We start from the raw sequence: 20,239 nt of genomic DNA on the forward strand, positions 1-20,239 counted from the left end.
AAATTACCATAATATTAGGACCATTCCACTCTTCTTGGACCAAAAAAAAAGTAATTAAAAAGTACTGTTTAATTGCTCTGTCATTCAGGGCATCAATTAAGAGACACCACAGCATCTTCCCTTTGGTGAAAGGCAGCAAAAAGGTCTGTCACGATATTCCTGAGCTCAAAATGCCTGTTCCACTCTCTCCATGCATTCCCTTTTAGTAGAATGAGGTTTTTCACATAGCATCCGCCTTACAATGACTTTTTTTTTTGGGAGGGAAGGAGTAGGAGGACAATAGAACCCTTAATGTGCAGTGACATCATTTTTGGCTGCAGTCCTATTACCCAGCCTATAGCAAGCCAGACCAAAGACCTCCACGGGGCCCTTCTCTGGGAGCTGCTGGAAGCAATGCTGCCTTTCAGCAGGGGTGCCCCAGCACAAGGGCAGGATCCCTGCCCTGTCAGAGCTCCAGGAACAGGCAGGAGGCTCTTGCAGTCACTGTGCAGACAACTCACCCTGTTCAGACAAGAGGCCCCAACCCTCCTGCTCCACAGGGCAAGAGCTCAGACAGGATTTGAACAAAGCAGGATCCAGCAAAGCCAGTTAACCCTGGGGAAACCAATCTGTCCAGATTGTTCAAGTGCCACTGACCTGAGAGCAGGCCATGTCCCCAGGCCAGAGGTAAGGGACAGAATTTGCTTTGCAGCCTAACGGGTAACATAGCAGAGATAACAGGACAACAGCCAACGTTAGGAAGAGCAGTATGAAATGTTCATTTAGCTGCAACATAGTGGCAATCTTCATTAAAAGACCTCTATTGGGTTCCAATCAAGAAAAGGAGAGCCTGGCATGTTGTACAGACCTGGGAAGAGATGGATCCCAGCCTCAAAAACTCATGACCTGAAACTACAACCATTTATTCTGACTGACATGGGCAACACAGACACAAAAAGGGCTGCAAGGATTCCTATTCCCAACTTCTAACATCCCCACATTTCAAAGACAGCCAAGCCTGCTCAGTGAACAAGAAGGGGCAGACACCTCTAGAGAAAGCTGCACCCCAGCTCTAGACACCCTAATGAAGTCATAGACGCAACAGATGACGAGCTTGTGTTCAGACATCTAAAAGCTTCTCTGCAGAAGAACCCCACCTTGACTGTCTGCCCACGGCAGACATCCATCATGGGGTGGGAAACTGTTTGAAGTCTCCACAAGCCTCAGGGTAACTCAGCTACACATCTCATCACATCATGCTTCCACTCCAGCAGGATGGCTCCTGATTGAGGAGCTACACTGGCTTTCTTAAATACCCCATTCAACAACCCACCAGTCATCAACTGATTTTCTAGTCCACCCTCTTCCCTTTTCTGCTCACAAAGCGTGACTGCCTCCCCATTCAACTATTCCCTTGCCCTGCTCTGGCAGGTGATGGGATCAGACCTCACCCCTAACATAAGACATCTGAAAGCCCACCTGAATCACTGCTTACACCCTCTGCAGTGTCTCCTGACAATCCTTCTAATCCCACTCTCACTCTCCTTCAAATCTCAACAGTACCACTTCAGGGCAGGTTGCCTCTTTCAAAGTCTGGCCTTCCTCCCCAGCCCTCGTTCCCTTCACTGTCTCAGAGCATGGAGGCTTTGGATGCTGGGCTCTTTTCCAGCTTGAACACACTCTTGCAAAGGTCAGAGAATACTTAAGGCAGCCTCTGTTGAAAAGTGGCTGCTTCCAGCAGCTCCTGTGATGTCCCAAAACAACAGAAGAGGGCAGAGAGGAGCTGCCAGAGAGCTAAGCACATTTGCTCTGAAATCCATGGACACGGTCAGGTCCCAGAGTGGGCAGTGTCTGTCATGCATGAAATATCCCTGGTTTCTACACCCAAGGGCTCACTAACAGCACAGCTGTGGGACAATTCCAGCTGTGCAGAGCCAGGCTGTCCAATGTGTCCAGCAACCAGAGCCGAGGCCTTGCTCTCTGCTCTCCCAGCACAATGCAACTGGGAAATTCCTTTCTACACAAGGAGCACATGACTTGTATTGTATGAAAAGAGCGTTCCTTCACCAGAAAAGTGCAGTTTACTAAACCCCCTTAGTGCCCCAAGGGCACTGGCAAAGCACTCTCAGGCAGGTGACACCCTCCTGAACAGAGACACTGGCAGAGGTGCAATATTCCTGTACATCCCCACAATAAGATAAATACATGGTCCCAGAGCTGCTAAGGGCATCTCCTTGTGATAATATGCTATTTCTGCTTAAATCTGACACACACCCTGCGTGTCCAAATGAGTAACTACATCAGAGAGCCCAGACACAGAGCCTCATCACCTCCCATTTGACATGGCTGCACAGGATCAAATGATTTCCACAGCAAACTGGAAGCAAAAGCGAGAGGGAAACGGGAGAAGCAGCAAGCCCAGAAGAATCACCTGGCTCTGGTCCAGGTAACTCCAGGGCTCAGGAAGCAAATTTCTAATGATCATGGCTTGCTGGCTGGTTAAACATACTGTCTATGCAGCACTTCTGCTGTTATTAAATATAAACACTGTATTTATTGCTGTGAAGGAATTTCTGTAACATCAGAAACTCAGCTCTATCTGTTCCTTGCTTTCTTCATATACTTTAAGACTGCTGTCAGGGGTTGGGGGGAAGGGAGGGAAAGGAAAAGAGAGAGCAAGAGCATACAAGGTAAATGAACCATGCAATAAAAATTGTTGAAATTGGCTCAGACATCTCCTGATAAGATCAGAAGTAGAGAAAGAACTGCAGACCTTCTGGTGAGAAATTCAGTCACTGAGAAAACACATCCACTCAGGGAAAAAATGAAGTTAAACAGACATTTAAGAACATGGAGCCCTTGCTAAAAATGCCAATTCTTTAAATACTGAAATCAAGGATGTTTTTGTCTTAATATGATTCTGATCCCAAGAGTCAAGGCTTGCATATTTGGTATAAACAGCCCCCTCTGAAAGTCCATATAAACCAGGACTCTCAGTATATGGATCTCACACACTAAGACTGTGAATCTGGAGGCAAATTTGCCTCTGTAGCTAAAAAAGTCTGTCTCACAGCTCCCCACACCCCTTCATCCCATGAAGTTCAGTCATGAGGTGAAATATCACCATGAAGGTCCTTAGACCTTTTCAAGATGCTATTGGCAATTTTATTATAGACAGAAACTAGTCATTCATGGGTCTGTGGAGTAACTTGGCAATAGCCACCTGGTAGGAAGGGATGGCTTTCCTTGGAGCAGCCACAAAGTTCTCAGCACCAGCTGTGAGCCCTGCTCCTGAGTTAATGGCCCATTCCTACTGCTGCAGAGTGGCTCAGCCAGCAGAGAGGCAGCTGCAGAAAGTACTTCCAGCTCCTTGAGGACTGCCATTGTTCTGCCTGCATGATCCACCCCTGTGTGCAAATCCTAAGCCTTTGCATACCTCCTAGACACCAACTCCCTGCGTTTGTTAAATGTTTGACTGGCTATGGCAGCAGGATAATACTTACTGACTCCTTTTGACAGCTCTTCTGTTTGTTCACAAAGTGAAGTGCTTCATGTTTTAGAAATCATGTCAGCCTTTTAGCATCCTCCAGCAGATAAGGCCCTCCCTGCCAGCCCTCTCAACCCGACTGAAGCCAAATCTGCTGAAAAGGGAATCCTGGCACCCAACACCAGACTCAAAAGTAACATCCCACACATTGCAAAGCAGAACTTTCAGCAGCAGCACACACACAGCTCCTCACTGCTGTCTGCTACGCATGCCAAAATTCTCCCACAGAGCTGAAACCTAACAGCGGCCCCCATACAACATTTTCTCCACAGCCCCTGTGCAGGACAGCGCACAGTTTGTGGTGACAGCAAGCTCTGTGCAGTGACAGCAGCCCTTGCTCCTCCTGCACAGCAGGAGCACACACAGCTCCAGAGAAGGAGCTGTGTTCTTTGCTGAGAGTTCCCATGCTCCCCCAAGCCAGGCTCTCCCTAGACATGGCACCCTGCAGCCATCAGTGTTTGTCCTTGTGATGCTGGTGACTACTGGGACTGCTTGCTGGTACCACTTACTAGCACTGCCAAGGAAACAGCCAGTCTCCAAAAATGAATGGAAACCATTCCCAATTTTTAAAGAAAACCCAGGCAGTAATGAAATTCTCAAAAGAAAATTCCTTCACTTTGACTCCAGCAGCTAACCAGTGAGAAATGCCTCTAGAACTGGGTTGGCTCCACGCTTTGACTTTTCCTTGAACCTACAAGATACACAAGGCTTTTCCAGCAGCCAGAGTGGCTCAAACAGCTGCAGTAAGCTACTAGCCAGGGAAACTTCCTGTACCTACACACCTACAAAAGCACCCACAGCTCTGAGGAAAGATCAAACCAGAGTTCACCAGGAGGCTGTTCTAGTTAGAAATAGGTCACTGGGTGTTGGGATCCGCGGTTTAAGCAATGCATGCCGCAGCTGCTCCCTCTCTGGTGGAAGGCAAGGCCGTGGCTGGAGCCCCAGCTCCCCTGCAGCTGCCCCCTACACCTCCCTCACACCTCCTCTGCTCCAAAACGCTCCCTCTGTGCTTCCTTCTGTCAGTACTTGTCTCTCAGGCAGCCACTTCTGCCAAGAACCCTAAAGCAGTTGCAAAGCTCTCCCAGTTGCACATGCAAACCCTCTTAAGAAATAGCCAGAAGGTTTTGCCTAATGTAGGAGTGTAAACAAACTTGTTACATGCTAATCACCAGGTAGGCCACACACCCCTCCCTTCCCCCAGCCCCTGAATCTGCTCAAAGGACAGGAAATACAATCGTGGTCACATACCTTTGCTTCCTCGTTGATGTCCCAGGTGAAGGATATGGCATTGTAGGCGATCTCCTCAATGTTGCTGATGGTGTTGAAGCTCTCCTTATAGTCAGCTGTCACACAGAAGGGTTCATGAGGGAGAGGAAGAAGAGATATTACCTGAGTTCTTAATCACATGAAGCAGCCAGAAACTGTACCTCTTCAGCAGCCCCTTGGGGGGCAAAAAAAAGCTGAACTGTACCTTAGGAATGGATTTTTAAAGAGGCTGGAAATGGTTCTCACACACAAAAAAACCCTCAACAAACAGGAGGAAGGAGCAAAATGGAACTTGCAAAAATTCTAAACTAGAAACTGCAGTGACAAAGGCAGATCCCAAATATGAGGTGTTCTGTGCTATGTGCGGGAAACTCTACCCTGTATGGCAAGGACATAAGCTCTCAATAAAACTCCTTCAATAACAAACAAAGATTTGCATGCGCGTCTGCTTTAAGTGCCAAGTGATTAATCCCTGCTTTGATTCACAGAAGGAAGGGACCAGGAGTACAGCCCAGCCTTCAGCCAGAGAAGGCTGGAACCCAGCCAGCCCCAGCCTTGTCTGGAGGCAAGTGGAAATTTGCAGTGTTTTCTTTTTTTACATGTACCAAAGACGAGTTGTGAGCAAAGCTGTGGGAAGGAGGATCATTAGGCTCGAGGTATTCCTACAAGGATCTTGTCCTTTGAAGAAACACAATATTTAGGACAGCCACTGGGACTACAAGCTGTGACTTAGCTACAAGTACCAGGATATTCTAAGAAAACCTGTTGTATGGAGGGGATTGTTGGATTTCCCAAGACAAAACCCACCAATCAAAATCCTAAAAAAAAAAAATCAGCCTCTTTATTAAGTTCTAAAAACTACAGCATTAGTTCCAACCACAAACCATCTCTGGGCTTTCAGTAAAGCTATGGAGGGCAGAGAGGGATCCAGAAGTTCCTTAAAATAACAAAGCTTTGGCAGAAAACGGAACCTTGCCAAGGAATTAAGTCTTAAGTCTGACATCAGCAATGAGAGTGTTCCTTACCTATGTCAATGCATCTTTGTTTGGCTGTGTGCTGTCTTGAGTGCCAGTATTTCCAGTGCCTGAGCTGATCTTCCCTTGTTTTGTCTTCAGCAAACACAACCATAATGACACTCTGAAAGGAGAGGAAAGATTAAAAAAAAAAAAAAACCAAACAAAAACATGAAAGAGAAATAAAGAAAAGGCCAAAGAGTACATTTGGTTTGGAGCTTTAGGCTTTTCCACTTGAGGCACTACAGTATACCTGGAACACCGTTGCCAAACAGGAAGGCAGACAACAGCACTTTCTGGGTCATAAACAGAGATGAGCAGAACTGCTCTCCTAACCAGAATTCAAGGATCTCATTCCAGGTGTTGCATCACCTTTACACAAGTGCTGACACCACTTCTTAACAGTCTGAGCCAAGCTGGGCTGGCCTGGCAGTAGGTGGACAGCAAAGGAACGAGCACTGACGTAAGAGCACAGCTAAGCTGCCCTTTGTGCTGATGCTCTGGTCGGGATTGCTGCACTTTAAGGTTACCACGGTGCACACCCTCCCTCCCAAGAAACCACAAGTGCTGCCACTCACTCGGACTTTACTGATGGGGTGGTGGATTCCTTCAGTGCTGCTGACTTCTTTCAGCGTGATTGGGTAAAATTGACCTTTATTCAGGTAAGTCATTGTGCTGTCCCCAGGCTTCTGTCGGAGGGACTTGGAGGCTTCCAGAGTGTATTCAAAGTTATTCCTATAGAGTGAAGAGGGTAGTGATTGCTAAGGCATTTTCCTGGAAAGCTGATTAAACGTCCCACATTTAATTTGGAGAAATTCCAAAGTCGTTAGCTGACTCATTAAGCCATCAACAGGCAAAGAAGTTGGAAAACAGGATGAGCCCCTTTTCCAACCATTTCCTTCATGAATGAACATTTTAAGAGAAGTTCTTGGCAAGCTAAATCCTAAGACACATCAGCAGGCAAGACTGGAAGGTCCCTATTCAGGCTGAGAGCAGCAAGCTGCCCTCAACCAACAGAAAAGTATCTATTAGCAATTCAATTAAATTCACAAGTTAATAAGCTACTCAGCGGCCATCACCCTCTCAACTGCAACTATCAAACAAGTTGCTCCCCTCCTCTGGAGTTCAGGTGAGTTTTATTTCTCCTGTTTTTGATGTAGATTTCCAGCAGACTGAGAGCAAGACAAGCACACCAGGGAGGGGGGCACAGATGGAAGCAAACTCCCAGATCACTCCCAGACAGTACTGCCTCTTCCCATGGGACACAGATTTGGTGCAAGGACCATAACTGAAGATGGGTGGTATTTAAAGTCCTCCAGGTAGTTTTCTTTAAAGTATTTGTTTTCTTCAGAGATACAATTTTATCTTTACAGCTACAATTTTCAACCGTGAAATTCAAAAAAGCAGACAATTGTGGGTTTGAGATGCACAAGCCCCCTCAAAATCCAACTGTGACTTGGTGCAAACTGACATGAGTTGTACTGCTTGCTCATGGACAACTAAGAGAATAGGAGGATATGGGAAAATGGGAGCCTTAAATCATTACCCAGAAATGCTGTCAAAAACATAATCTTCTGAATTCATGTTGGCCATTCGGAGATTCAGTTCAGTAGGAAAGAAAACCTGGAGTAGACAAAACAACAATTAACACTGCAGCAAAAAGAAAAGTCAGTATTAAATAGACACTCCTTACCACGGACCTTCTGTCAGGCAAATTGTTCAACAGATAACAAACGATTTTTGGTTTCAACAAACAGGACACTTGAATAGTGTTTTAATCCAAAACTTCTGGGTGTCAACTAAGCACAACATCTTCTAAGCCTTCCAAGTCAGCTTAAGGCAAAATTTTAATGCTTTCCCGAATCTCGAAGGGTAGAGCTACACAGCTCCTTGAGGTTTGGCTTAAAAATCAAAACATGGTTACGCTGCTATTTTCAGTTGGTATCATAAAACAAAACCCACAGATTTTCTCACTCAAGGGCCCTACATAATCCAACTGTTTTCTATGGACACACACCACACCTAGAAACTGGCAGTAAGGAAGCTTACATACAGTCACTTCACTTTGGTACCTGCAAAGGCACCACAGAGTGCTGAACTCTTGCAAAACCTGGCTCTGTGAATCGAGATAACTATTTCCACACTCTGCAAGCCAAAGCCTCTGTCACTAGTCAGATTAGTCATTCACTTTTGATAATGATTGCATGCTGCGAAGGTTCTATTTACTAAGTTTTAATGATGCACTTTTCTGGGAAAGCCTTCTATTTCTAAGCCACTGGACAGCTTTCTGTCATGTAACAAGAACAGTTTAAGATGGAAGCGAATCTCTCCATCCAGATCAAGACAGACACACACACAGCGGCTGCCTCTCCCGGTACCTCTTGCACACCCTCCTTGAAGGTCTCCGAGAAGGTGGAGTCTGGCGTTCTCCTCTGCGAGTTCTGGGGCTGCGTGCTGGAACTGAACTGCTCGGGGTTGAGGTTCCTGTCGAAGACCACCACGCGCTCGGGCGGCTCGGGGTGGTACACGCCGGGCGGGAGGCCCACGGCAAAGCCGTGCGCCTGCGTCTCCGTCTTGATGGAGTGCGTGGGCATGGTGGCGATGGACACCGTCACCGTCGTGTCAGGGGTCGTGAGGTGGCCTCGCTTGTCCATGCCCATCTGGGGGGTGTGTGGAAGTACAATATTGAAAGGCACATTTTTCAGAACCTGGACCCTGTTTTCTCCAGCAGAAATGAGCGATTGTTCTGTCACGTTTGGGATGCCGTTCCTTAAAAGGGCAAAAAGAAATCAGGCATAAATTATACAGCTTATTTTCTCAATAAACAAGAGCTAGAAAAGCTTTTCAACCTTTTGGACAAAGACAGCTGACACAAACTCTCCTGCTCCTGCAGTTCAATCCTAACCTGAAAAGCTGAGAAACTCATTAAAAAAACCCCATAACTCCTCTCCCACTGTTAATCATCCCACCTTGGAGAGTAATCACCCTGGAGCAAAGGGTGAGGGTTCACAGCCCAGATCCTCACTGCCTGGAAAACAGCAGACCAAAACTAAGCACTTCCCATCACACAGTGGCACACACAGGCTCCACGAAGCTGCTCTTTGGCAGAGGGAGAAGGACTGACAGCAAGGTTGCTGCTCCTCTGCCCCAGGACTGTGCACCACCTGGGAAGCACTAATAGGGAAATTACACCCCTCGTTTCATGCACAACCCCCCAAGAAAATCCACACCATGACTCCTGGGAGTGGTTTGCACCAAGACTCCTGAGAGTGGTTTGCATAACTTGCTGCTCTCCACCCCACCACACTCATTTCTGCCAGGACAGCACTGAGATCTGTGGCTGAGCTGACCTCATGGCTAGTAACCACTAAGTCAGCCTGCCCTCTCTTTCTCCCTCCCCACCAACTGGTCCTGCCCCCTCCTTCACACCAATTCAGACATTTCCCCTGCCTCCTTGGTGAGCCAGTTCAGCTGCCTGGCTGGCAGAAAACTAGCCAGCTTTTCCTTCCCTGTTTGGTGATGGATCAGTGTGAGACCCAATCTGGTTCAAGAGGAGCAGTGGGAACACATGGCTGGGAACCAGCCTGCTCTTCTCAACGACAAGTCACTCAATCAGCTCAGCCAGACCACAAAACCTCACCTCAGGTGCTTAAAGCATTCTAGTCTGTCCAAAGGAAGAGGATGGTAGGAGTGGAAACTGGCTTGAGTGAACCTCCCATTTGTTATATTCACCTAATCAGTAAAATCTGCTTGGGAGGCATGAGAGAGGGAAGGCAGGTAGGGAAAGCCAGACAGAGGTTCCAGAGAATACAAAGGAAGCCCCCAGACAATACAAAACCAAATCACAAGCACTTTGAAGAGCTTCCCAACTGGCCCATGCATGACACAGCAATGCTGGTGGCACCTGAGAACAAAAATCAGCAGAGAGCAACTGAAGTAACTGCATGAAAAATGGAAAGTGTCACCAGTGACTGCAGCCTGGGGGATGCCTGCACCTAAAGTTAGAGAGCAGCTTTTGCTAGGCTGACTATATGACATCAGCACACCAAAAGCAGATGGATGGCATTGAGCAGCAGTTTGAGCCTCAGCTCTCCACACCATGGTTCAATCCCCATCCCGTTCCTGAGGCAACACAGAGGCACAGAGTAAAAGCTAACAATTTCTCTCCACACTGCAGCAAGTTACTTTCCTTCAGCAGCTTTGCTGGTTGAGGAGGCAATGGAGGAAATAGAGAAGCAATAATAAAAAATAATACCTTTTGTTATGGTCTTGTTCAGGATGTTCTACCTCAGGCTTTGCTGTTGAAGATCTCCTTTCCCTTGGAACCTGAGAAATTTAAGACATACTATAATTCAATTCTTCCTCCCATACAAAAAAATTAGCTCCTTAAAAATTGGTCAAATTAAGGAAGCCTTACTTTGGATGCCAGGCCAACCCCAGGAGATGCCCCACAGAACCCTACACAGGCAACTCGGTTCCCAGGTGTCAGCCCTGAGCTCTTGCCAGCAGCAGGTGGTGAGAACACCAGTGCAGAAAATGATCCATCTACGGCTGGAGCACAGTCCTGGGGTGAGCAGGACCAAGAGGAGATTTCCCGAGGTTTGCTGGCAGTGCAGGTTCCCTCAGAGTTCAGCTTGCTGGATGAGCTCAAAGCTTGTGAAAGGATGCTGTTCCACATCCACTTCCCCAAGTGCTCTCCAGGCCATTCCCTCTAAGACCAGTTGAGGCTCCCCTTTCTCCTCTGTGATCAGAGAATTTGGGGAGCACCATGTCCAATAAACATATCAAGACACTACAGCTCATATTTGTGTATGGCCACACAAAACACACTGGCCAAAACTATATTACAACTTTTATAAACAAAACGTAACCAGCATTCTGGATTTAAGACAGCTCAGTATTGCTTCTTGTATTTTATGCCACAGACAGGATTTGCCCTGAAAACACAACATCAGTCAAACAAGTCACCTTGCCCACACACATGCCATTTTCCTGGGTGCACTGCAAGGCCAAGGCTCACAGGAAAAGGTGAACTCTTGGAGCTGTGCTGGCTCAGCTCCTTGCATGGAGCACATAACCAGCACTCCAGCAACCCAAACAGCTCTTGCAGCTGCTGGCACAAGCCCGTGGTGCTCAGGTCCCCTCAGCCACGCTGCAAGTCCACACAAGCTCTCCTGCCAACCCACACGTAAGGCCTAGGACTTTTGTCACCCTCATCACGCCTCCTGAACGAGCAAAGCAAACATCTTCTCGTGTATGTATGGAGGAGTGAACTCCCACCACGCTCCTTCACCAAAGCCTGCTCAGATCCTGCCTCCATTTGCCAGCCTGGGTGCAGGGTGGGGAGCCACTTCAGCACAAAGGCAAAGGCTGAGGGCACACCGGCACCAACAGCGTTCTTCTCTACACAGCTCTGACTGGAAACTACGTCCTTGTTCTTACACCTGGAATCCCCAGAAACTCCAGAACTGTTTGATTTCCCACAGTAACCAGCAAAATGTGGAGAACCTCTACATGGAGACTGCTGGGAGACCAACACTAACTGGTCACCGAAAAATAAGAGTTTTCCAATCTGTGTTTGGCCAACACTCCCAAAAGAATTTTTATCCAAAATTTGTTTTCTATAAAGCCTTATTAACCACAGTTGAGCAAGCTCAGTAGTTAAATGGAAAGAAACAAAAGTTTTTTGGTTTTACTGTTTTGTTTTGTTTTTTTTATAGGAAGGTGATCTCATCAGCTGCCTTTATTATGCAGAGTGTTAGAAATGCCTCGACGTCATCTCTCTATAACATTACTCCATAGCAGCCCTCAATAAATCTTTCAACCTCCAGCCATTCTGCTTTATCCAAGTGTGCAGCCTACCTGTTCTTCCACCAATTTTTTCTGTACACCCACTGATATCCAAACATAAGAGGAAACCCTGAAATAGGCATTAATGTACAGCAAATCCCTTCTGCTTTGCCGAGCATGACGGATCAACATCAACATTCTTTTTGTAATCTACAGGTTTAGAAATCAAAATTGATCTTGTGGATTAAAATTGTTCTGGTGAAAGCATGTTGTTGTTTGGTTTTTTTTTCCCAAAAGCATAGGAAGCACAAGCACAAAGCAGAAAGGAAGTTTTCTCACAAAACTAGCTGAATAACATCCACATCAGTGAGTCTGTGGCATTTTGTCATGTGTGTGGAGTGTTAATCTCCATATTAAGCATTACAAGAATATTTTGGTATGTAAGACATATTCAACTCTTAAAAGGGCAGGCAAGGGTTTTGTTTGCACCAAGCAATCTCTCCCAGTGCTTGAAGAACACAACTGAGGCTGGCAACTGCGCTCACCACTGTTAAAAGACAGAAGCCACAGTGCCAGGCAGGAGAGCCAAGTCAGCCTCCTGGCCTTCCTGCATGCTCAGCAAAGGAAAAACAGGCATCTCCACCCAATGAGCCAGGCCACCATAACACAGGCGTCCCAACACAAGCAGGACCCCTCCCTGCCTGGAAATGCCTGCTGGTCCCCACTGCCCTGGCTAGAGATAACTACCCTAGCTTATACTTTTGGTATTCGGGAAACAGAGCTCAGCAAAATGCACCCCATGCAGACCAGAATGTTCTCTGACTGCTCAGCTCAGCTGTGAGCACCTAGGAAGGCACAGGTCTCCAAGAAGACCACGAACACTGGGCAAGACAATCACTGCTATCAAAGGATTAACAGATTACAGCAGCTGAGGCTCACTGAGGGTTAGAGGGATGCAGACAGCAACTCTTTCAGGGGGACACTTCAGCCCCACACAGCACCAAAATCCTGTAACTGTATCTTAGTATCAGCTGAGCCTACAGTAACACAACAAAGCCCCAGCAAAAGCCAAAGGTCCACCAGAACAGGGATCACGTGAGCAAAAGGAGTTTCTTACTCCATGTATATTTATATTCAGGCAGGGATATGGCACGAAAGTGTCACTCTATGACATTGCCACTTGCAGAACCTGGGGTCAACAGAAAAAGTGCTACTCAAGTTGAAAAGTAGCAAAGTGCTACTTAACTTTTACATCAAGATCTAGGGGATCTTATTTTACAGAGCTAAAAATAAAACAAATTTTCAGAGAGACATAGGGTTTTTTCAATTTAAAACCCACACTGTTTAAAGTCCTTGTGATCTGTTCACAGCTTCTGTAAAATCCTTTAGCAAACGACACCTTTTCCACAGGTGGAACAACGAGCTCTGCTGGCTAGCAGAGCAAACCCAGGCCAATCTACCTTGTAGTAATCATAGAGCAGTCCGAGGGCAGCTGCACTGTCTTCATCCCCATTGATGCTCATCATAGCTTTGGTAGCTGCTGTGAGGGGATTTTCAAGAAAAGTTTTCCAGGCCTCATCTTCATTGGTGTAAGGACGTCTCTGAGAGTAGAGAGAATCATTCTGAAGAACCAACACGGGTCTTTTACTTGAACCATAAAAAAAAAGAAATAAAAAAAAAAAAGCCACCTGTTAGAACACATGAAAAACATTCCAAAAGTTCTTCAAAATTAGCTGCCCCAGTTTCAAGTGGTTCATATTCTGATTCAGTGTACTGCAAGGATTAGTCAACACAAAAAGCCCAGAAACTTAATTCTGATCTCACTCATGCTCAGAGTAAATCAGGATTAATTTGACCAAACTCAGATGGATTACACCAGCCTCTACAAAAAGACAAAGCCATGTAAGAGCACAACTGACCTGCTCATGCTCTGAATCCAACCCAGAAACAGCAATACACTTTCTGGCCAACCACCTACAAAGCTCCAGCACATCCCATGTAAAACTGCCAAGGCACAACCTGATCTAGTTCCCATGTGGAACTAGAAAATGTGCATTAATGAAACATTTCTTTTCTCCAGTGCTTTCAAGTGTCTTCACTCTCAGAATAGACCTAAAAACACCACCTAGAAGCTACTGATAAGTTACAGATGACATGGGGAAATTGGTAAAGGGGGGTTCAAATCAATTAGGCAGTGTTTTTTGCTGACAAGGAGGAAAAAAACCAACATACTGCCTAGTTACTGTTAAAATAATCCAGCACACTAGTTTGAAACACACTCGGATGAGTGAAGAAAAAGGAAAAAGAGGAGTTATTCCCTTTGTGCTGTAGTGTATATATATATAAAATTATATTTACTCCGAACATTTGGAGATTGCTGGGAACCAACTCCAAAATTACTTGGAGATTCTGTCCACAGACAAGAGCAAGATGTGTAGAAAATGTTGTCCTGCCAGCCTAGATAATATTTTTCTGTTCAACTGGCAAAACATATGCTTCATCTTTTAAGTCAGCTCAAGTTAATTTTTAAATCTGACTTTTAAACCAGTTCAATTTTCTTTCCAGTGCAAGTTTAACATTAGTTTACTTCAGATGGGTTGGGGGAGCAGGAGAGGCTTTTTTACTTTCCTTAATAATCCCAAACTTGACATTTTTGGTGAACTGGCTACAGTTAAAATAGAAAAGTAGTTATCTAAAAACAACTACGCCCACAAAAAAAAACCCAAAAAAAACCACCACCTTCACATCCTTTTCCTAGTAGGGAATCCTTCTTTTCATCTATTTCAGATACATTCAGAGACTGAAATATACTACAAATACAAAAAGTTGTGAAATAGAAAGTTGTGAAATACTCTAATCACTATAATCAGCTTAGCAGTATCCTACATTTATCACCACCTTCTACCAAAAAGATTGCAAAGCAAATTATGCATTCGATGCTTTATCAGTTACACAAGTCACCCCGCAGAGCTGCCATCACACAGCTTGGCTGAGCTGAAGGCCCTGAAAGCAAGTGGGAGTTTCCAGGACTTGTAAGAGCACTTTGTGGCTATAAATCAGTATTATGGAGTTGAAAGAAGAGCAAACAAAAATGACAAAAGAGACAAGTTCTTGCACCAAGCCCGTTCTTTAGGTCCTCATATGTATTTGTGCACACACTGACACAGACACCCGAACCCAGAGGACAGCTACTTTCTATCAAAGTGAGACGACCCACAGAAGACAAAGCAAAGACAAAGTAGAATTTTCTTTAGGGACCTGGTACAAGCTATTGTTCTTAATATAAAGGAATCCTCAAATATCCATAGCAAATGGGAAGACTCACAGAGGAAAAGGCAACTGAAGTAACCTGGATGCAGTTCCCTTGATCCATCCCCACCCAGCTGAAGGGCTAAGCCAGCCTTGCTGAACTCACAAAAACACTATGCTGATTCCCTCCAGCAACACAATACTCACATGGCAAGGGAAAATCATCAGAAAACCAAAAATACTGAGAACAAAAGCCTCAACTAGCCAGAAGCCTAGCCAATGCAAGAGCTAAGTATTTTTGTGTGATTTCTTTATCATTGAAACACCGAAATTCAATGCACATTGCCCTAAAGGTAACCCACCCACCTAAAAAAGCACAGAAAAAGTTATCTGCAGAATTATCAAGAAAAGCACAGTGTTTGGCAGGAACTCCCTACTTCAGGGGAACCACAGCTTCTTTCACGAAAATGAGAACATATTGATAAGAGAAGGCAAACACATCTTTTTTCCTACGTTTTAGAAGATAACCGGCATGCTGATCTGCTCATACAGTGATAGAAGTCCAGCAGAGGCAGAAAATTAAGCTTCATAAAGCAGTTCTAATAATTTCCCAATTATACTTTCCACTTGACCACAGTGGGAGCAGAGCCTCTTTGCCTGTGATATTCCCCAGCCTGGGATGTTCTGTGTTCAGACCACAGAAACGATTCCTCCCTCCTTCACTGCTGCAGGTCCCGTCCCTGTCACCCTGCGAGCGCAGAGCCGCGCAGCCACGCTGTGCCCGCTCCTGCACAGAGCTCGCCCCTAACGCTGGGGCAGCACCCAGGATTGCTGTCACTGCTGTGCCAGAACAGCAAAGTGCACGCACCCAAACCGCTACGACCTCATCTACTAAGCGACACTGGAAATAAAAACACCTATGAAAAATCCTAGTCAGGGACATGAGTTAAGCGAGCTGCTGCATTGGAGTCCTCTTCCTAGAAAGCAGCATGTTGAAACAAAAAGTTGGGTTTAAAATCCTACACGTTCCCTAGGAAACGAGCGCATTTGAGTCACCAATCATTCAAAGTATAGAAATTTTTAATTCGGTTCTTGAAAGCAAATCACTTCAGAGCTACCCCATTTTCTGGCACTCAGGTGGCCACGGCCACTGTCAGCAGATGGACACGGTGACAAGTGCAGCAACAGACCCGAGTCCGTAAACACAGCCTGGGATCCGCTTGAAGGCGACGTCTCGTATTCAACACCACGGAGTTACAGAATACACACACCTCGAGCTCAGTTTAACTCTTTCAGGACCCAACTTCGGCTACTCCGGGGTCGCTGCAGCCGAGCTGGCCGGGAGCCGCCCTTACCTGCCGAAGTCCACCTTGCCGGAGGGATGCGCCTCGTAGAAATCCATGGGGGCGGCTGCGGCCGCCGGGCAGCGGCGCGGGGGCTCAGCCCGGCTCCCTCGGCCCGGCAGCTCCTCCCGACGGCGCGGCCGCCGCCGCCGCCGCCCGCATTTAAGGCGCGGCCCGGCGGGGCGGGGGGCGGCCCCACGCCTCGCTGCGGGTGTCGGGTTTCAAAGCCGGCCCAGCCCCGGCGCTCGCCCCGCGGGGCGGGGTGGCCGCCGGGGTCGCCCCGCTGCGCCGGCGACTCCCCCCCCCGGGGCTCAGCCCCCGCTCCCCGCGCCGTTCGCGCCGCCCCGCCGCAGCCTCCGGGAGCTCCCCCGAGAGAGAGGAGCGAGGGGGGCGGGCCCGCGAGAGCAGCTGCTCCGGCCCGGCCCCCGGGCGGCGAGCCCCTCTCGCCGCAGCCCCCCGGCGGGGCGGCGGCACCGGTCGGACCGGACGCGGTACTTCTTCCCCCGCCCGGCTCACTCACTTGTCGTAGTCCTGTGTCATGTCTGGCGGAGGCAGCGGGCGGCAGGACTGGCCGGGCGGGTCGGGAGGAGCAGCGCCGCGCACCCGCCGCTCCGACGGGTTTTGTCGGCTCCTCTCGCCCGCTCAGGTGCTCCCGCAGCCGCAGGTGGACGCGCGCCGCGCCGCGCCTCCCATTGGCTGCCGCGGCCCGAGGGGCGGGGCCGCCGAGCCCCAATTGGTCGGGCGCGCTCGGGGGCGAGGCCGGCGGTGTGAGGGCTCCGCGGGCCGGGGCGGCGGGACAGAGCTGCGAGCGAGCGAGGGGACAGGTCGGGAGCAGTCTGGTGTCCTTCCCGTGCTAAACTGGGATTCCCTTCTCCCTCTCTCCCTTCCCATGTAACTTTATTGCTTTTTCATGTACTGCACCCACTTTTAGAAAAATCCAAACTCGCCACAATCATATGAATTGTCTTTACTATAGTCTCAAGGTGTGCCGCGGCAGGTTTACGTTGGACATTAGGAGGAATTTCTTTGCGAAGGAGCGATTGGACATTGGAATGGGGTGCCCCGGGAGGTGGTGGCCTCCTTGGCCTGGCGTTTTTAAGGAAAGACAGGATGTGGCACTGAGTGCTCTGGTCCAGCTGACAGGATGGTGTTTGGTCATAGGCTGGACTCGATGATCTCAGATATCTTTTCCAACCTAATTGATGCTGTGAATTTGCACAAGCACGGCACCAGCTGCTAAAGGGCAGCAGATCCATGTGTTACTCATTGCCTCTCAGATGAACCCGGGTTTGGGGAGCAAGGGACACTTACAATGTGGACAGTACTGAAATTGCATCAAAATGCTCCAGTGTAACACCAACAGCAGCATCACAAACAACAGATTCAAACTGGCATGCATGAAGTTAAATCAGATCTTGAGTTTCTCCTTGAGAAATAGGGGTGGGAGGTTGCTTGTCTAGTAACAAGTTGAATCAAACCCATATAGCAACAGTGCTATCTATCTTATGTCAAGATGCTTCAGATAGCTACTGTAATTTAAAAGTATGCTCACTAATAAGAGGTCTCCTTCTAGGTCAAAATCTCTTCTCTATTTGTACAGGATATACTCCAATGCAAAATTATAGAAGAACAATTCAATTCAACCGAAGGAAATATGAAACTGAAGACAAACTTTAACTAAGGGTCTAATCCTGGAAGTTGCTTAATATCCTCTGACTGGATTACAGTTAGTGTTCTAAAAACAAAATGCTTTGTTTGGATCTGCAAACACTGCCATTAGGATAGCAAAAGATAAATACCAATACTGAAGTAGGATCTCGCTCTACAAAGTGAAATTAACTGATGTAAATTTATGACATGCAATAAAACCTATTCTATATTTTGAACTCATCTTTAAAATGTAATTCAAGATTACACAGAAGAAATTTCTTATCTGATCTCACATTCGAAAAAAATACTGTCATCTGATTAAGAGGTTGGAAAGTTACATTTTTCCAAACAAGTATAACTTGCTTTGTTTCCGATACAAATTACAAAACCAGCTCAAAGTCGCAAGTACTGGGAAGGACTGCTGACTTTCTCGGGTGCCATTCACTCCTCGTGCTCCCTGCTTCTGTTCATAGAATTCTGGGATGTGCAGACACAACAGCTGCTTTTTGGCACAGGGGCACACTTTTCATTAACAATAAAATCTAATACTGCCCTATAGCCATAGGTGACCCAGATGCAGTATGTGCTACAGTTCAGTCACATGTTTATATTGCACCCCAACTGCTAAAATCTTAGTCATGTGCCACACTCGATATTTATATTTAACTAGAGTTTACCATGATTTTATTCCAAATAACTCAAAGCTGTTTGCCTCTGCAAAAGGGCTGCCTTTTCTTAGCAGCCTGATCCACTGATGAAAACTTGGTTATCACCATAGCAATCACTTCCACATTCAGGAGACAATGATATAAACACCGGATTGTGACACCGCTGACTAATCTGCCGGTCACAATCTAGACTCTGCAACACCACTTGTAGGTGTATTTATGTGATGTCACTAACTGGGTTGCATCACCACCAAGTAAAATCAGGCAAGAAGCACAAAGGGATTTAGCAGAGCTTTGGCTGGGGCATAAGCCATGCCAGCCTGGTGGGGCAGTGCTCTGGCAGGACTTCCCTTGCCCTGTTTGACTGGCCTTCCCTCCAACTTCTTCCTTCTCTCAGCCCTTTCACCTCAAATTCACTGCTCTCCTCCACCTTTCATGCCCTTCCCTTAACCTCTCCCTCTGCCTCAGTCCTTCCTTCAGCATTCTCCTTCCTCTCTTCACACATTTGTTTCCTTCTAAATGAATCCCACTCAAAACAAGGAAGGAACCCCACCACACTCATACATCACTGGCACCCATCAGGTTGAGCACTGTCCCATCACGCTTGCCCCTCTTCCCAGCCTGTCTTTTCACACTGCTGTGTAGAGAAACTGGGATTTGTTCTGGACAAGAATTAGCTACTGTTATGACTTACCTAACAAATATGGGTTTAAAATCTCATACCTGATAATTATCATCTACATGCTGTGGTCATTCACACCTGTGTAATAAACAAACAAGTTGCATCAGGTTTGTGGCAGTACTTTTGATTTCACAAAACACGGCAGGGAGTCAAAACAAGATACTTTTTGCTTAATCTGAAACCCTAAGATACAACAGCTGGGCTGCAGAGCTGGATGTAAAGAGCAGGGAAGCTCCTATGCTTTCCATTACACAGCACACCAGACAAGCTAAGCTTTCCTTCTCTGCCAGCAGGCCTGTAGTTGCTAAGGATAGACCTGGAAAAGTGAGCCCAAAGCTGATCACTGACCCCTGCAGAATAAGCCTGAAGACATTAACGAGATTAAAAACAAAACAAAACAAAACAAAACAAAAAAAAGAAGACCCCAAAGAGAGTTTCCACAAACTCAGTGGAAACTGAAAACTGAGGTGAAAGAAGGCTCAAGAAATAGATGAGTGACAGTGGAAAAGGAAGCTGGAAATGCCTTGTAAGAAAGAGATGGAAAAAAAAGTATAGAATAAATGAAAGCACAATGTGTGAAATATCAAACAAAGAAACAGTTTGCTTTCCACTTCAGTCATATCCCTATATGCAATCTTGGAAACATTCCTTAAAGATTTTCCTTTTGATTCTGTATTTATCCCTAAAGATAATGTAAATCTTGTTAAAATTATTTACAAACTACTAGGGTCAAGTAGTTACAAACTACTCAGGGCCAAGAGATGTAGTTCCATCAGCCAGACTGAGGATACTCTGAATTTACTACAATATAAATTCACCAATTTTGCAGCAGCCTATATATTACAAAAAGTCAGCCTAAAACCTAAAATTTTATTGACGATAAAATCTTTAGCACATTACCCAGTTTCACGGAGCACTTCTCACCTCTGGTCAATATTGTGCTCCCTCTGGGGCTGACTGCTGTGCCCATGGGTCCTGCCACACGGGCCCACACTGGTGCTGTGAGAGGACAGCGGGTGCAGCTCCTTTGGTGCCCACTGTTTCCTGCCCAA

The 20,239-nt window shown here is 46.7% G+C and overlaps 1 protein-coding gene across 2 annotated transcripts in view; it reads right to left on the minus strand.

Moving 5' to 3' along the window:
• GRHL1 (grainyhead like transcription factor 1) overlaps nucleotides 1–16,781 on the minus strand; it is a 37,886-nt gene extending 21,105 nt beyond the window's left edge. For both annotated transcript variants that reach the window (XM_054279973.1, XM_054279972.1), the window contains exons 1-8: nucleotides 16,708–16,781; nucleotides 13,056–13,242; nucleotides 10,061–10,131; nucleotides 8,184–8,574; nucleotides 7,352–7,428; nucleotides 6,384–6,540; nucleotides 5,818–5,929; nucleotides 4,775–4,869 (exon numbers count right to left, since the gene is read on the minus strand). In XM_054279973.1, the coding sequence (XP_054135948.1) occupies nucleotides 4,775–4,869; nucleotides 5,818–5,929; nucleotides 6,384–6,540; nucleotides 7,352–7,428; nucleotides 8,184–8,574; nucleotides 10,061–10,131; nucleotides 13,056–13,242; nucleotides 16,708–16,727 (1,110 nt within the window). In that variant the 5' untranslated portion in view covers nucleotides 16,728–16,781. The remainder of the gene's footprint in view (nucleotides 1–4,774; nucleotides 4,870–5,817; nucleotides 5,930–6,383; nucleotides 6,541–7,351; nucleotides 7,429–8,183; nucleotides 8,575–10,060; nucleotides 10,132–13,055; nucleotides 13,243–16,707) is intronic.
• Nucleotides 16,782–20,239: the final 3,458 nt, after the last annotated feature.

This window comes from Melozone crissalis, unplaced genomic scaffold, assembly GCF_028551555.1.
Source record: "Melozone crissalis strain CALT ecotype California unplaced genomic scaffold, PUWL_Pcris_2 ptg000027l_1, whole genome shotgun sequence".
NCBI classification, from domain to species: Eukaryota; Metazoa; Chordata; class Aves; order Passeriformes; family Passerellidae; genus Melozone; species Melozone crissalis.